Here is a 16293-nt window from a genome sequence, read left to right as displayed (position 1 = left end):
AATACGCAAATAAACTGACGAATCCCCTTTCGTACACCCTCGACCCATCGTCCCCTTTGCCGCCCTGAGCCAGCCTGCGGAGTAGATCGAAGAAAAATATGCCGAACGAGAAAAATAAAGAAGGATCGGGGGTGTACACGCGGAAGGATACGTAGGATCGCTTCGAAGCCTTAAGCCAAAGAGCACAGATACGGCAGAATATTCTGGCGAATGGAAGTTACTTCGGAGAAGGATGAAAAACGATGGAAGAAGAAGAAGAAAATAACGGGGCACGCGGGGCGATCGTTTATCGACAAAAAGAGACCGATATCTGTCGCGTGGAAATCTGCTTGTCCGCGATAGAACGAAACGCGCACCCCTATTTCTGGCCGCGCGACGCGTGTGCGAAAATACACGCGTAAAAGGCCGCTTATCTGGTTTGCGCAAGAATTGGATTCGACGACGCTTCCGAAAACCATAACCGAAACGGTAACTGCCACCCTCTGACTGATCGAACTTATTCCTTTCCTTCGTTCAGCCAGCCATCGCCTCCTTCTGTCGCTACCTCGCGTCGATAATGCCTGGATCGGGGGATGAGGCCGAAGAAGAACACGCGAGGGAAACGACGCACTATTTTTCTGGAAAATTGAATAGACAAAATCGGATATTTGCCTACTCAGCCACCGCATCCCTCTATGCCTGCTATCTCTGCTTACCGCTTCGTTCTTTCCATCGCGATTAGATAAATCTTCGTGGTTACGATCGGTTGGTTTGAGATGTACATGAGATCGATCACTGTAATAAATCGGCCAACGTAAATACTACTTACGTCTAAATCGCCTGTCGAGACGGTAATGAGAAAAGCGAAGCACGATACCGGAACGAATCGGACCGGAACCGAAGCAAATAGCTGCTCGAGACGCTACGGAAAACAATTACGCGTTGGCGTAAAAATAAAGGTTGTCGCGCTTAATAAGGTGGCGAGACGCGTATTCACCTTTGCGCTTTCTCATCAAGCTCCGCTTAATTTCTAACCCCTTCGTCCTAGTGTGTCTGAAAGGGTGGCCAGGAACGCGGGAGAGTATATTAAACGACACTCGGAATTACAAATAACAAATTGCAATTTGATTCCCGCACGGTCGGTCGGCACTTGTGCGGACGGGCTGTTCCGTCGGGGCCGGGGGCGCAATTTATCATTACCGGCGACAATTTCGCTGACGGCCCTCCGATTCCGATTCCGCTCGGGGCTGCTGATCCTTCGCTCGCGGGAACCAGAGGTTCGCGAGAAGTCAGAGGCTACGCGTATCAACCCACGTGTCTCCCGACGATCGTTCGTTTCGAATCGAAACCGGAGTTGGTTTCGCGATTCCAAACAAACGTGATACAGGGGCTGTGGAGGAGGGGGAAGGGAGTGAGAGTCGCGAGAACAGGATGGAAGGGACCGCGAGGGGCGAACGTACCGCGGAGAAAAGAGGGCTGGGCTAGGGTTGAGGGGGCGAGCGGAGCGGTTTATATGGCTAAAGGCGCATCCCCCGAGCCGTATCGATCGTTGACTTTAAAATTCAAAGAGACCGACAATAGCTTCCCTTTCCGCCGAGCCTCTGTACTACAATATCATATTCCGTTCCTTTCGTTTCATTGTCTGGTAAAGCCTGCGCTAATAATAAAAGATTGCTACCCTGGAAGCTACGCCTAGAGAGGGAAAGCGACCGCTGGGAAAGGGGGAAAAAGATGGAACGAGAGACAACGAGCGGAGGAAGAGAAAAACGGATGGAGAAGAAGGGAGGAAAGACGCGCGTGCGAGCGAAGAAACGACGAAAACGAGCATGGGGAAGGTGGAACGGCAGAAGAGTCGGGGTTTCACTCGGTCGAGTCTTTCCAAGTTCGGTGCTACATCATCCAGATAGCCGACCCATAATGCTTCGTTGAAAAGTTGCTCGAATTCTGCACGAATTTAATATTCCGCGCGCGTCGTCCTTTGTCCTCTCTCTCTCTCTCTCTCTCTAGACTTCTCTCTCTCCCTCCCCCTCCCGCTCTGTCTATCTATCTTTCTACCTATCTATCGTTTCGTCTCGCGTTTGCGTTTTCGCGTTGCCGATATTCCAGGTGAACTTGCACGTTTGTTCCCCTGCGGGTAGGAGAAGCCGCGATTCCACGAAATTGCGATTCTTTTCTCCCCCGCGTGTCGTTCGGTTCTTTGCCGCCATCCAGACTCTCGGTTTCCCGAGATAGGGTGCTTGTTGCGGATCCCAATAGCACGAAGGAAACGACAAAAGAGAAAAGCGGGTAAAGAGGTCGGCGTTCGAATTACACACGTAACGGGAACCGAGAGAAAGAGATATTTGTCGAGGGCGAGGGGAAACGAGCGGGCGGAATCAAAGGGGACGCAACAATGGACGATCATATTAAATCATAAATGTAAACGAAGATGGGTAACGGGGAGGGTGAAAGCTGGCGAACAGTCCGATAATGAAAGTTTCCGATCCTCGGGCTGAGGCACAAAGCTATACCTAAACGATATAACCGATGGCACGGTTTTACGCCTGCGATTTATCGAACATCTCCCGGTTACGGAATGATTTTCCAGCTGGCTGCCGGCACCTACATTTTTCCGCGCGCGAACTTTTCCGGAAAAACGGAAAGAACAAAGGCTCCAAGAAATCAAACGAGAGATTCGAACGCCGCACGAAGGGGACGAGGATCGATTCGACCGCTCGAAGCATCGCTAGAGAAGATAGTAGAGAGAAGAGAGAGAGAGAGAGAGAGAAAGCTCGTGCATCCGCCGGATGGTTGTCATCGACGGCGCACAAACGCGCGTGCAACGCGATCGCGAGCGTGCGCGCACCTGACCCGAGATTAAACGTTTCGAGGGATACGAAATGAAATATTTAGCGATCCTGACGGGGCGATTGAAACGGGGCACACCACCCCCTCGAAACGCCCGTTTCCCTTTGTCGGCGACCTGTTAGCCATCGAATCGAGTTGGAATGCGCTAACCCCTTGCCGCCGCGCGACACGCGTCTCCTCGTGCCTTTCCTCGTCCTTCCTCTTCCTCTCGACGACGACGATCGTGTATACACGCGCACCACCTGGTCGATCGAGTTTTCCCCGGTTACAATTTCGATCGATAGCGTGTGGTAAGACGACGGCAGGGAGCGGAGACGGAGCGTGAGAGGAAGGAAAAGAAACAGCGAGCAGAAAAGTACGAGTCACCGAGGGGGGTGAAAGCATGCGGATTAAGTCGTGTGAAAATTCACGATAGACGGCGGTAGTTAGATCGATCGGGTGAGTGTTTCAGCCGGGAAACGGCTGGAGGACGTTGAATGGACCGGATTGAAACGTCGACGCGGTGAATAGCGGTTTCAAAGAAATACATTAGCGCAATGTGAAGGGTTACTTGGAAAATAAACTGGAGGAACGAAGCAACCGGGACCGCTTATCCCAAGCACCGGGTGCTCGATCATTCTTTCAGCGCGCGAACGTCGTTCCTATCGAGAAAACGAAATTTCTCGTTTCAAACTCGTCGAAAAGGCATAGAAAATCACTCGTTTGCCTAGGAACCTGCTAATTCGATGGTAGAAACGGTGACGATCGAACGAACAACTTTTTCCAATTAAATTCATGGACGAGTCGGAGATACGATTCGTACGAACTGTAAATCACAGGAGAAAATCGCGGGGAAAAAGTTGCACCGAAACAAGCGGAGAGCTGGCTCGGTCAAGTAATGGTCAAAGCAGGTGTATTATTCGAGCGAATGGTTTACGAGAATTTTATTGTAGGCCCCCGGTGTTCAGCGGTCGTATTTAAGGTTTTATCCCGCCGCCTCCGTTTCGTTTCTCGCGCGCCCCCTATTTCTTGCTCGGTGAACGTCGGGAAAGGGTTAGGATTTTATTTTTCAACCGCGTAAAAGGGCTGAAAGAGAAGGGGCCCACGTTTCATAAAAGTCGTCTGGCACATTCGTTGCCGTAGATTATTGCCGAGACCGCGAGCCGACATCGACGCCCCGGACGTATTATTTTATTTATTATTTCACTTTAAGACGCGTCTTCCTCCGTCCAAGGATTAAAGCGGGCTCGCATAAAGAACCGGGAAGCCTCGTTTCGCGTCACCTCCGAGCGCCACCATTCAACCGGTCAGTATAGTATCGGTTTATTTCCCTTCGAGCCGCGCCGCTCCCACACGCTCGCTTTTAATTAAACTTTCAGCGGAACGCGGCTTGTCTAACCGTCTAGCGGCACAATCGACTGTTTGCCTCCTCTCAAAGTTCAACCGATGTTCCAAATTGAAAAGAAATATTTTTCAATCCACGCTCGACATCGTTGCATCTTAACTCCGTCGAGATCGGTGACGCAGCCTGGAATATTCCACGATCGGGACCATCGACTTCTCGAAATAGAAATTACGATCGCAGAAATTACTCGGTCACTGAGAATTGTTTTCTCAAAGTATACACGCGTGTCGAATATATTAAGGTCAAACACGAAACAAGTGGAAGAAGATTGGAATTTACACATTGGCCGCGTAGAGTTTGGAATAAATCGCGCTCTCGGGGAAAAGAAGCGGCCGTGTGACGGGTGTCAGGAAAATTAAGGTCGGGAATCGCGTAACATCTCCGGGGTGGAAAAAGCAAGGGATAGAAGGGTGGGGGTAGCAGCTGCGACATCGCGAAATTACGAGGTGGCGTTGGAAGTAGTCGCTCCTTAGAGGAACCGTTGACAAATGACGGAGGCAACTTTTATTATTTTAGATGTCGGCCCATCAGAGCCGCCCGCGCTTCGTGTTACGACTCCGCAAGCCGACCGAGATGTGTTTTACATACATTTCGCAACAGCCTCCGGGAACCGACTACAACACCCCTTGACAAATGGGCCGGGGTTTTATTAGACCAACTTTTTAAGCTACTCCCCTGGTGAAGACGCGGAGCTCGCCGAAATAAAGATAAACTTTGCCCGCGTAGCCGTAGCTCGTTACTTGCCATTCCGGCGTCGATCTCCAACGTGCTTGCTTATTTACTCGGTTTCGCGTTAAACGATACTAGAGATTCTGGTACAATGCCAGGGAACTATCGCGCGGATAGTTCATTTGGTTGCGGAAGCTTGCGAAAATATACACGCCATTGGAACATTCTACTTCAGCCAATGAAGCAAAGATCGGAATAGTCGGATAGTTGTTGCGACACGAGTCCATAAATCCTTGCACGATCAAAGAAACGTATGGAAACGCGAGCGATTCCGATCGCCTTTCGATGGAAAAAGGTAGGAGGCGTTCAGGAAATGGATGGTCGCGTCGCGATCGACCATCATCGTTTGGCGTGGACTCGAATTTCCGTGAGCGGAGCGTAACACCGTGGGCGAGAGAAAAAAGTCGAACGCACGTTTCGCTCGAGAACATATTTACGCGGCCGATGACAAATGGTTTTTAGCGGCGCGGTGGGTGGATAGGAGAAGTTCGGGACACCCGCTGCACTCCCGGAGGGGTCGTCGGAGCGCGAGGGAAAACGAGCGGGCGGAGGAGTCAGTGGCGGCGGCGGTGGAGGTGGCGGCGGGGGGAGGGAAGGAAAGTGGTTCGCAGATGCGCCGTGACTGATGGTCCCTACTTCCAGATGTACTATATACCGCGGTACTTTTATCGGCGCTTGTTTGTTCAGCGAGTTTCGAAATACCAGTGGCAGCGGCGTGCCGTCGCCCTGGATCACGGATAGCGGCGAGAGAACGCGCCACCAGAGAAACCTATATAGAAACCGGCTGGAGAAAAAGAGAAAGAGAACCGTAGACGGTATGGAAAGAGGCGAAAGAGGTGGAAGGAAAACGAAGCGAGCGACTGCGATTATCGTCGACGGCCAGAAGAAAAAAATGATCGTTGTATCAACGGCGATACACACGTGTATTTACGTGTCGCGTCCGCGACGTTAAGGCTTTCGTCGTGCGCGATGATGGACGTCTATCACGTGAGACAACGTTTCCCCGCCGCCGCATCGTTCGTCACGGTTCCCCTTTTAGTCTTGCTGCTGTTTTTGTCCACCCATGAAATTCCTCGTAGCCGTACGACCAAATAGCACTCGTGTTTCTCTTCCTCTTTGTCTAGTCGGGAGAAAATCGGAAAACCACGAAACTGGTAGATGGAAGAAGGGTGAACGGAAGGGTTTTTCACGGAGGGGTAGAAAGTGGATCGGCGGATTTCGGGCGATCAATTAATAAGAGGAGGAGGATCGGCCACTTTTCATCCGGGGGAGCAGCGCGCCCACGCGTTCCTATGTAAATTGAAGAGGTTACACGGTTTTACATATTTCAACAGATTCGCGGCGGCGCGGAGGCAGGCGGCCGACGCGCCAGGGAAGACGCGGGAAAAGTGGAGAGGGAGGTGATGGAGAAGGGGCCCGGTAGCCACTCGAAAACCGCGGGCGAAGCGTTTTGTCGAGTGTTTTATGGAAAGCTTTAGAATTGTAGATTTTCTCTCTCTCCGCTGGCAGCGCAACCGCTGGATTTATGATAGCCGCCGCGAAAACCTACGACCCTACCCGCTGCTACTTTCAGCGCATCCTCGATAATATAAAAGGATATTATTTAAATTCCTGAAAATTCCACGAGTGTTCGCGCCACCGACGATCACGAACCGAGCGGCTGACTCGCGATTGCTTTTGCCAGCCCACACTTTTTCCACCTACTTCCGCATAATTCGCGTCAGAAACAGTTTAGACCGATGATCAATGGACGCACACAGCGATGGACGTTCGGTCCTTCTCGAGGGACGAGGGCCACCGCCTGTATGTCGTTTGCTATTGGATTTCAATTGGGAAACGATTACCCTCCTCGAGTGACCCGTTTTCGGCTCGTTTGTCACCGACGTTTCCGCGCCTCTTTTCCTCGTCGTTCCTCGTCCGAGTATTATCGAATTTGGTAGCCGATTCGTCGATGCGTCCAACGACCGTTACGAATAATCGTCCGCAGCGTAGAAGCTTCCTTGTCGCGACATGATTGAATTTTCGATCGTTCCCTAACCTTTAAAACCCCGCTGGTACATGGCCATCACCGCGAGGGTCGCGTATTTGTCCAAGGCTAACCTTGCCAGGGCAAGCGCACCCTTCGACGCGCGCACCGCGCGCTACTGCGCGTCTGGACAAGGCAAAAGGTAAGCCACCGGCCGCGTATACGCGTGGAAACCGCCGTCCGAACGCACACTGCAAATATTAGTTCATTACCAAAAGTGGCGGCGAAACCGTGCCTGCGAACGGTAGTGCCGCGGAACCGCAGGAACGTTCGTCCGCGGTTTATTTAATGACACCCTTCCACTGCTTTTCAATTAACCTCCCCACCGCCTCTTCTCCTCGCTTCCCCCACCCATCGAGCAACTCTTTCCCTGTGGTTCGCTCACTTCTTCCCAACTTCCAACTTTCAAGAGCCACACTCTAGCCCTTTCGCCTCGAGGTTTTCGATTTTCCGATCTCTCTCTCCCTCTCTCTCTGTCTCTGTCTCTGTCTCTGTCTCTGTCTCTGTCTCTGTCTCTGTCTCGCGACGAATTTTGAGCGGAAGTTGGTGGCAAACTCGCATGCCAGTCGACCGTAAATAAGAGAGCAGTTCCACACGCGGAAGGCTAAGCACTGCGTGCGGGCTGTCTGTTGTGCGTGCGTATGTGAAGGCAACGGAGAAGCCCCGCGACGTAATATACTAGCGTGCGCGCACAACCGAAGGGAGACCATTTAATAACGATATATCTTGGCCGTCGCGAAGGTACACGAGAATCGCGCGGAAATAAGGACAAAGAAGGGTGTGAACATGGGAGGAAAGATATTTTATCATTAGAATCGGTATTCCCCCGAATGAACGTTGCCTTTCGCTCTACGCTTTCGGTATGCTCTTTGTCTACGACGAGCCATGTAGTGTTCGTCGTAATGCGCGAAAGAATATACGAAAAAAGGACGTCGAAGCGGACATAACGAGGCGACTCGTTCTCCGATCGATGAGACAAATTAGACGAAGAGACTCGCGAGCACCTCGTTAGTCACGACGACGTTCGATACTTCCACGAAGATCGCGCGCGTTCCCGAACGAAGAGCCGAGAAAATGAGCGAACGGGCCCGCCTTTAACGAGATCGCCGGGGCCAGAAAAAGAACGGACGACGACGATCGAAGGAAGCGAAAGGCAGGAAAGGGAAACAAGATGGTTGACAATTTCACGGTACATTGGCGAGCTGTGGGTGGATCCCGGTCGTCGCGACTAATTATGTTTTTAATTAATCATCGAGTTTCGTCGCAGCCAAAGTTTACTCGGCTACGCTCGTTACCGCACGGCGGCCTAATATGTAACGCGTCGCTTCTAGGAGACATCGCGACAGAAGTTCACGCCCCCTGCAAGTCGATATGGTCGACCGCCTTCTTCCTCGTTATCTTCCGTCGACTCGACGACGGCTATCGAAATAATCCTGGCGAAGGGGGTGGTTCGCGGAGTAAATGACCCGGAAACGGTCGGAGAGCGATGTCGTTGCTAAAAATACGGCAGCGAAAATTTCGAGGCGAGCATAAAGAGCGCGACGTCGTTAATGGCGCGGCATTAATTATCGTTCAAACGATAATTATCGCGGCTTCTGATGAAATTGCGCCCGGTGGACCCGCGCCGCCGGACGTAAGTAATTCGTTGTCGAGTTAATAAAATGAATGTCTCAAAGACGCTCGTTCACGAGGTGACGACTCTTTTCTGCGATCTGCAGACGGCACCCTGTCGCGAGTCGACGAGTCGCGTTCTCGCCCGTGCGAGCTTTATGAGTCGAGAAACTTTACGAGGTCTCCTCGCCCGTTGTCGTCCTTCTTTCGATCCACCTCGACGTCTCTTTTCGTCGCGGGAGACAGAGGAGAACAGATATACCCGAGAGAATGATTCATCCGGATCTACGCGCGACAGGCAAGGACCAATTTATTCGGTGGTCGGACACCGGACCCGAGCCAAGAGCCGACCGCCGAGATCGTGGCCGTATCGTTTCGTAAGAGGGTCGTTAGAAGGGTCCATTTTCGGGTCAGGATGTTTGGCACGAGCGGCCGATTCGAGGAACGAATCGACGCGCTTGTCGAGCCGGCTGTCGCGTTCCACATACGATTATCCGCCTAGACTGTAGACGATCGTCCTCTTTTACCTCGCGGGACTATCACGCGAACGTGAAAGAGATCCGACATTCCTCGAACACGCGAACGAGTAACCGATTCGATTTGTTAGATCCCCACCCACGCTAAACTGGATCTGTAAATCACGTGGGTGCTATTATTGGACTGCCTGCGGAGACGAGCCGTGGAAACATTCGCGAACACGGAGAAGATAGGTTTAACGATCGCGTTGATACCGGTGGAGATGAAAGACAAAAGAAACGCCGTAACTAATACTCGGAGCGATCGACAGCTAACCCGTTATTATTAATTTCGTCGTAGCATTCGGTCGAATCGAAAACTAGGTAGCCAAAAAAGGAGGATCTCGAGAGGGAACGAAGGAAGGTGAACGTTCGGACGAGAGAGAGAGAGCGTAATTAGCCTATCCCCTGATTGCAAGCCGCTGACAAGCCGACGCCTAGAGCCGCTTGTGACGGTATTAATCATAATGCGCGTATTTGCACGCGGGACGCCGCTCAGATGCGCGCGCGTGCGTGTCGACGCGCTGACAGTTCGTTTGAACGCAATTAACGCGCCGCTTGATAGTTGTCGGCTCCGAGCTCGCTATCGCGGCGAACGATCGTCGAATCGAATTAACCGTTTCGTCGCGCCGCTCCGCTCTCGCGAAACGGTCCACTGCGTCACGGTTCGGGAGGGAAGCCCGGCACTCGAGAGTTCTTCACGCTTCTTTTTAATCCTCCCTTGCCCCCTTTGCGTCGTCGCAATTCGCGAACGAGGGGTGCATCGCGGCAAGGACGGCAAAGGGAACGCGATTCTCTTCGACTTAAAGCGGAGATGTCGACGCGTTTTCGCGCAAAGTCTCCCTTTACCCTGAGATTAGACATATCAGATCGTCCGAAACGTTTCTCTCATTTTATAAGGAAATAATGGATGTACAACATATTCCGTTTTATATTATTTCGTCGAATTAGATTAGGTTTCATGCTTTATATAAAGATGCGTCGTTGTAAAAGACGTGTCTGTAAAAGATAGACACTTTTCGGACAACCTAATACAGTGGAAAGAAATTGCTACCTTATTCGTTATTAGACTGCGGATACTTATGCAAATTCAGATTCTTACGAATACAATTAAAGGAATTTGTTTCATGCTCCAAATACTTTGAATATTTGTACGTTCTTGCGTATTATGTGCATTCTATACATTCTTGCATAATTAAAGTGCACAAACATCCGCAGTCTAGTCATTAATAACGTCTCTCAGTATGTAGAACATACGTGTTTTCCTCTCGAATCGTTCTTCGCTACATTTTTTCTCAATCATGGAGAGAAATAGGATTCGAATAGGATTCCAAGTTTCTCGTGATAGGAGGTAGGAGTGAAATACGCGCGAAGATGGATCGAAAACGACGCTCGTAACGACGGGGCTCAACTTTATGAATATTATTTTCCAGCAGATGTCCCCGACGATAGAAGCTCGTTGACGTTGTCGTCGTTGTCGTCGTTGTCGTCGTCGTCGTCGTCGTAATTAATGACATCTCCGAGGGTGTCGTTGGCGAATTCGCCGAAAGAGGAGGAAGACCGAAGGAGGCAGAGAATATCGGAGGTAAGTTTGGCCGGGCGGGTCGGCGATAAGGAAACGGGCAAAACCGGCGTAGCTGGATGGCGAACGACAATACGCGAGAATTATCCCGGAATGACGAGGTAGTTTTAAAGGCAGGAAGCCGACATTAGCGCATTGATACCGCGCCTTCTGCCATCGGCTGGACCATTAATATTACTTAGTTTACGGACAGAGTTCACGGCGGGGTGAATGGATCCGTCGTTTCGCTCGTTTCCGCGATTCCATTTGGTTCCGTTCTCACCCTCTCCAAGTTTTAACGTTTCGAAGGCACGAAACATCGTCTGTAACGGAGACTGGAAAAACCAGCGGATCTGCGAGAGCTATCCGACTTTTTCGAGGGCTGCGATTTCTGGCTTATGAGATTTAATTGCTCGAACTGGCGGAAAGACAAACGAGCCGGCCAACTTTAGTGGCGGAATTCGGGTTTCCGATGTCACGGGTCTCGGCCGGATTAGCGACAACAAATCATCGAGATTAAAATGGAAACAGGGTGCGGTGGAAAAGAAGACGGAAAGAGAGAAACTACGGTAACTTGGAAACAAAGGCAAAAGAGAGATGGAGAACACGAGAGGGAATCCGACAGGGAGAACCAGATTTCGGTAGGCGTGAGCTCCGTGTGCTTGTAAAATCAAAAGGACAAACAATTAATAACCCCGGTACCGACGATTAATCAGAATTTAACTCTCAGTTAAATACTCGGTTGGCATCGGGGGTGGAGGCGAGACGAGGCGATCGGAGTGCGTAGCCAGCCATGCTCGGAAGGGATACGGCCGAGGGTATGGTGCACGCAGGATAAACAAAGGTTTACATCAGTGTCAGTCGCAACAAGTCCGAATTCGTCTAGGGTTCTCGGCATGAATATTCACGGTGCTCGCTCGTCCGTCCCTTCCAGTCTCCGTACCCGCCAATTCGACCCCCTATTTCCCGTCCTCTGCACCACCCTCTTCTACCTCATCCTCCTCCTCCTCTTCCTCTCTCCGTACCGTTCTGTATCGCTCCGCACGGGTCCGCGACCATTTGCCACCCCCTACGATATCCATCGAACGGCTAGCAGTCAAAGGCTGAAATCACAATACGCGTTTGTCCGGTTGACGAAGTCGACTGGACCGGGAGCCGCTAAAGCAAATAGAACGAGACGGCTGGCTGGATAGAGAAACAGCAAAAGAGGGAAAAGCGAGAGGGGTTTGATCGCGGAGGTGACGCGTGCGAGGGGTCGAGGGGTGCAAAGGGAGCCGCGGAGAGAAGCGAGCCAATGGTCATTGCCTTTGAATTGGAAATTACGTTTCGGCCGGTCAAGTGTCGATTTTCACCCCCGTATTAACAGTTCGACCCTGGACTTCGCACCTTCCTCTTCCTGCCTTCCTTTCTCTCCGCCTCGATCAGCCGACGACATAGTAAACCAGCAAACAGACAAAGGAACTCGGGTGTCTCGCGAAGGCAGCCAACCACCGCACGCAGGGGATGAAAGTTTCAGTTTGTAACCCGCGGAACGGCAGAGAGCCGCTTTCACGCGGCTAAAGCTCCCTCGGTGGTGTAAAAGGAACGAGGCTGTTGGGCGACGCGGGACGCGCAAGTATTTCGCACAGCCAGTCGAATGATTTAATCCCCGAATGATGGACGGGCACGTCGCGACGATGATCTGCGTGCCGTGAAGTGACAAGTGGTTAGGATCACGGGGAAACCTCGGTGGCGGATGACGCTGGCTGATGGCGCGCGATGGTCGATGCGCGCGGTGCGGTGTGGCGGATACCGAGGGTGGTCGCCGGTGGTCGACATTGGTGTCGTATCGGTGACGGGACCGGGCTGCCGGCGGATGGATTTGAGGACGGTGGGAAGGAGGGTGCGGACGCTCGCACCGTACAAATCATGCGGGCATTACAGCGTCACGCCTGGACTCAACCTGTCGCGCGACCGGAAACTCGATGCCGACGGTAATGCTGATTTATCGGACGCGAAACGGTCGCGTGTTGCACCGGCCTACGTTTCCCGCGTCTCGCGGCTCATTTTTCTCGACTCGTTGCGAAACCGACGCAGGGTATCGAGACACGGATGACTGGCCGAATTACCCATGGCGCGAAACGTAATCGAGTCTTCCATACATTGTCCACGTTTTTTATCCTCTTTCTTTCATTCTTTACTTTTCTGTTCCTTTCTTTCTTTTTTTTTTTTTTTCTTTTAGGTACGGATTCAAAATTCTCCTACCTTTCGAGATGTTTGACAATATCTTCGTAGGCAGCTCGGCAGTTTTCCCAAACCGTTCCGGACCTGTGGATCACAAAAAAAGCGACACTTGAGATACGACGGTGGAACGCAAAACAGGAAAGAGACCGAAGCGTCACGAGAATGAAAAATAACGTAGAAACGCGCATCACCGGCGTTTCACGAACGGTGGGGAAACGAAGGGGCGCGAGTTGATAAACGAATCGGTTAATTATAAGCCTGCCACGGGATATCCTCGAGGAAAGTGGATCCGCGGAGTTGATTAAGAGTCCTCCTTGTGCCGTCTCGTCTTTCGTTTGTCCTTTGATTCGATCGAGCCTGTCCTACGCTCGAAACGAAGACGCTTTGAAGTCGTTGATTAAAAAAGACGTCGCATCGTCCCTAGAACGCGGTCCCCGAGATTGTCCTAATTTACCCGGTGTATCGACCACCGAAAATACTTTCAAGGATCACCGTGGATCCCGGCGGAACTGAGCGAAGAAAAAGAGAAGGAAATGGAAGAACGAACCGGTGGCAAAGTAAGATCGAACTGTTGAAGGAAAAACGTGGAAACCGTAGCGCGATCGTCTGGGTCGGAAGGAAGTTGGCGTCGCAGAAGGCGGCCTAGGGCTCGCGTAAGCCGGTCGAGTAGGTCGTCGTGGCGAGCAGGAAGGGCTCGGGGCTGAATTAGAGGGTGGCGATAGAGGGCAACGGTACGCTGACGGCGCGGTACGCCAGGATGGGGTTGCGTTGAATTAATCATATTCCGGTGTTTGTCGTGCCGCCCCCAGACGTAATCCGTCTTACCTCCCGATCTCTCTCGCTCCTCTGCCACGATAGATTTGCATTTTAATTAAAAGCAAAGCGCTGAAATCATAATGCGAAACGTGCGGCGCCGCCTTCGTCGCGTCATTATACACGTAGGCGCGTAGCGTCGGAAGGACACGCTTTACTCTAGCCGACACTGGCCGCCCCTCCACTCAAGACGAATCCACGCGATTCCTTTCCTTCCACGCTTCGAACCTTTTCGTGCTATCGGGTCGAAAGTACATCTCGAATCACCGTGAATCGAACCAAGGAACTCGGATGAAAGACGAAGAAGCAGACTGAACCGACCGACTAATGGCGAATAGGACGAAGCTAATTACGGCTGGCGGGTGTAATCGAAAATTAAGGCGAGTCTCCGTATCCTCAAAACTGGCTGGGACGGGGTTTCGTCGGAAGACCAGAGAACAGGGAACACCACCAGCCGCATCTATTAGAAACACGTTAACAAATGCCTAGATTAGTTCGGAGACTACGCTCCCTCTGCAAGGATGATCTTCCTTCGATAGACCGCGTCCCAACGCGCCCTCGTTTCTCCCTATTCGTGGCTCCCGCGCGAGAACGACTAAACGGGCACGCGTAATCCGTGATATACGTGATATACAGTCTCGAGACTGCAACGCCTCGAGGATTTACCGGTTCCCTCTCCTCGATCAAAGCAACCGGTCGACCTCGTGCTCCTGAACGAAATACGACGCAACGAACGAGTTTATGGAATTCCACATAAACTGGCGAAATTTTGGCTACGACCGTTGGTCATCGACGGGTACGACGAGGTCGAGTTGGGTCAGGCGAGAATGATAGAAGGGTGACTCGTTTGAGGTCGCGAGCGTAACGCGAGTCGAGTAAACGACCTAGAAGGAACGCGACGCACCCAAGGAAACGGACTTCGCCACCGAGAGACGGAGGAGGTGAAAGAGGGAAGGAAAGATCAAGCAGTGTCGAGACCCCTCGGATTTCCACGGCTTCGCCGTCTCTTCAAATCCTCTTAAAGTTGTATTCTTTTGGCCTCGCTGGCCCTTCGTTACAACTACACCGAGACAAGATGAACGCGCCGATCCGTACGAACGCGTGTCGAACCTCCGAAAAAGTAGCCTATCGCTTCGTACGAGATCCCAGCTATGTAGTTTGTCTTCGATCATTTTCCTAACTTGGCACCATCGTCTCTGTATCTTCGTTCCCAGACGCGATGTAGCGTTCGACCGTATGGTTCCACAACTTGGACCCCACAGATTTTAAGGAGACGTTTTACAAAGGCTTACCTCGCGAGCGCCTCCATGTTCGACATGTTGGGGTTGACTTTGAGGCCCTGCTCAGCGCGCGCCTGAGCCTGTGCCTGCAGGTGATGGGGCAGACTAGCCGGCGACAGAATGGCGGTGTGTCCTGCACCTGGATGTCCACCCAGTTGCATGAATTGCATGTGACTGAGATGCGTGGGTGGGTGATTGTAGCCGTTCGCCAGCAGCGGCGACTTTTCCATCCTCGGCACGTCTGGAAGAAGAACCGAGCAAACCCCGTTAGTCAGAGGGCTGTAGGTAGCAGGAGAGGAGCGTACGAAACAAGGGACAGGCGATGTCCGCCGATATTCCCGCAAATACCGTGTGTATATTTGCCAGAGGATCTAGGGGATGCGTTTCAGGATTTCCAAACGGACCGTATATCTTCGTCAACCGGCACGCGTCACGATCTCGCTTAGGGGACGATCGCGTTAACCACATCGTAACGTATCGTGAGCAAATTTCTGCCGTTGATAGAGCCGGTCGATTCACGGGGCGTGAACCAACGGCGACTTTGTACGAACATTCGAGACCCGACGATTATCGAGAGGCCCACTTTTGGGATTCCAGTCGTGCAAAGATGACGTCGAAGATGATGCTATTGCGAGACCGAGATCGTGATGGCCGGTGGAGAAGGGGGAGGCGGAAGGAGGGCACAACAGCGAGGTATACGGTGCAACGGGAGGCGAAACCGAGAGGAAAAGAAGGAGACGGAGCGGCGGCCAGGCAGAAAGGGGAGAAGGAGGTGACCTCGGTGGAAGGGGTAGAAAATGAGCGGTGCCTATTCATTACAAATTATCTAAATGGCAGTGATTTCGGCGGACCGGCTGGCCGTTTGACGAGTAAGTGGCGGGTTCGCTAGACAGTGACTGTCGATCCCGCGAACGGCCGGCCGGTTCGCGACTGCCAGCGAAACAACGCCACGGATCGTTTGACAACCACTGTGGGACCCGGCCCATGACCGGCCCTAAAATTGGACTTATTACAACTTATAGAGCGCGATTTGAACGCTCCGCTCAATAACATACATTATCCCCAATCCATATGATTTAATGAAATCCCTCTAAACTCTCCACTTAGCCTCAGTACCTTCTCGCGCAGTACCCTTCTTTTTATTTTCCCTCCTCCGTGTGTACGCGCTCTCTCGTAGATTGCTACGTGTGTACCAATAGAGAGCGAAAGAAACCGAGCGACGTCACGGGATGAGAAAGACGGAGAGGTAGCTGCGTGGATACGAGCGGGCAGAAAGCGAGAGAACGATCGAAAGGGAGAAGGAGAGGGAGGAGAGAGAAAAAGGG

At 52.0% G+C, this 16293-nt stretch overlaps 1 protein-coding gene across 8 annotated transcripts in view; it reads right to left on the bottom strand.

Annotated features, from left to right (window-relative positions):
• Nucleotides 1–16293, bottom strand: part of LOC100649754 (dachshund homolog 2) — a 143988-nt gene that overhangs the window by 61519 nt on the left and 66176 nt on the right. For 7 of the 8 annotated variants that reach the window (XR_007223936.1, XM_048405470.1, XM_048405469.1 and 4 more), the window contains exons 3-4: nt 14981–15209; nt 12897–12959 (exon numbers count right to left, since the gene is read on the bottom strand). Coding sequence is in view for 7 of the 8 variants with exons in the window: in XM_048405470.1 (XP_048261427.1) it covers nt 12897–12959; nt 14981–15209 (292 nt within the window). In the remaining variant the exon portion in view is untranslated. The remainder of the gene's footprint in view (nt 1–12896; nt 12960–14980; nt 15210–16293) is intronic. The other variant, XM_048405467.1, reaches the window with a different exon arrangement.

Source organism: Bombus terrestris, chromosome 4 (assembly GCF_910591885.1).
Source record: "Bombus terrestris chromosome 4, iyBomTerr1.2, whole genome shotgun sequence".
Taxonomy (NCBI): Eukaryota; Metazoa; Arthropoda; class Insecta; order Hymenoptera; family Apidae; genus Bombus; species Bombus terrestris.
This window is presented reverse-complemented; position numbering and strand designations above follow the sequence as displayed.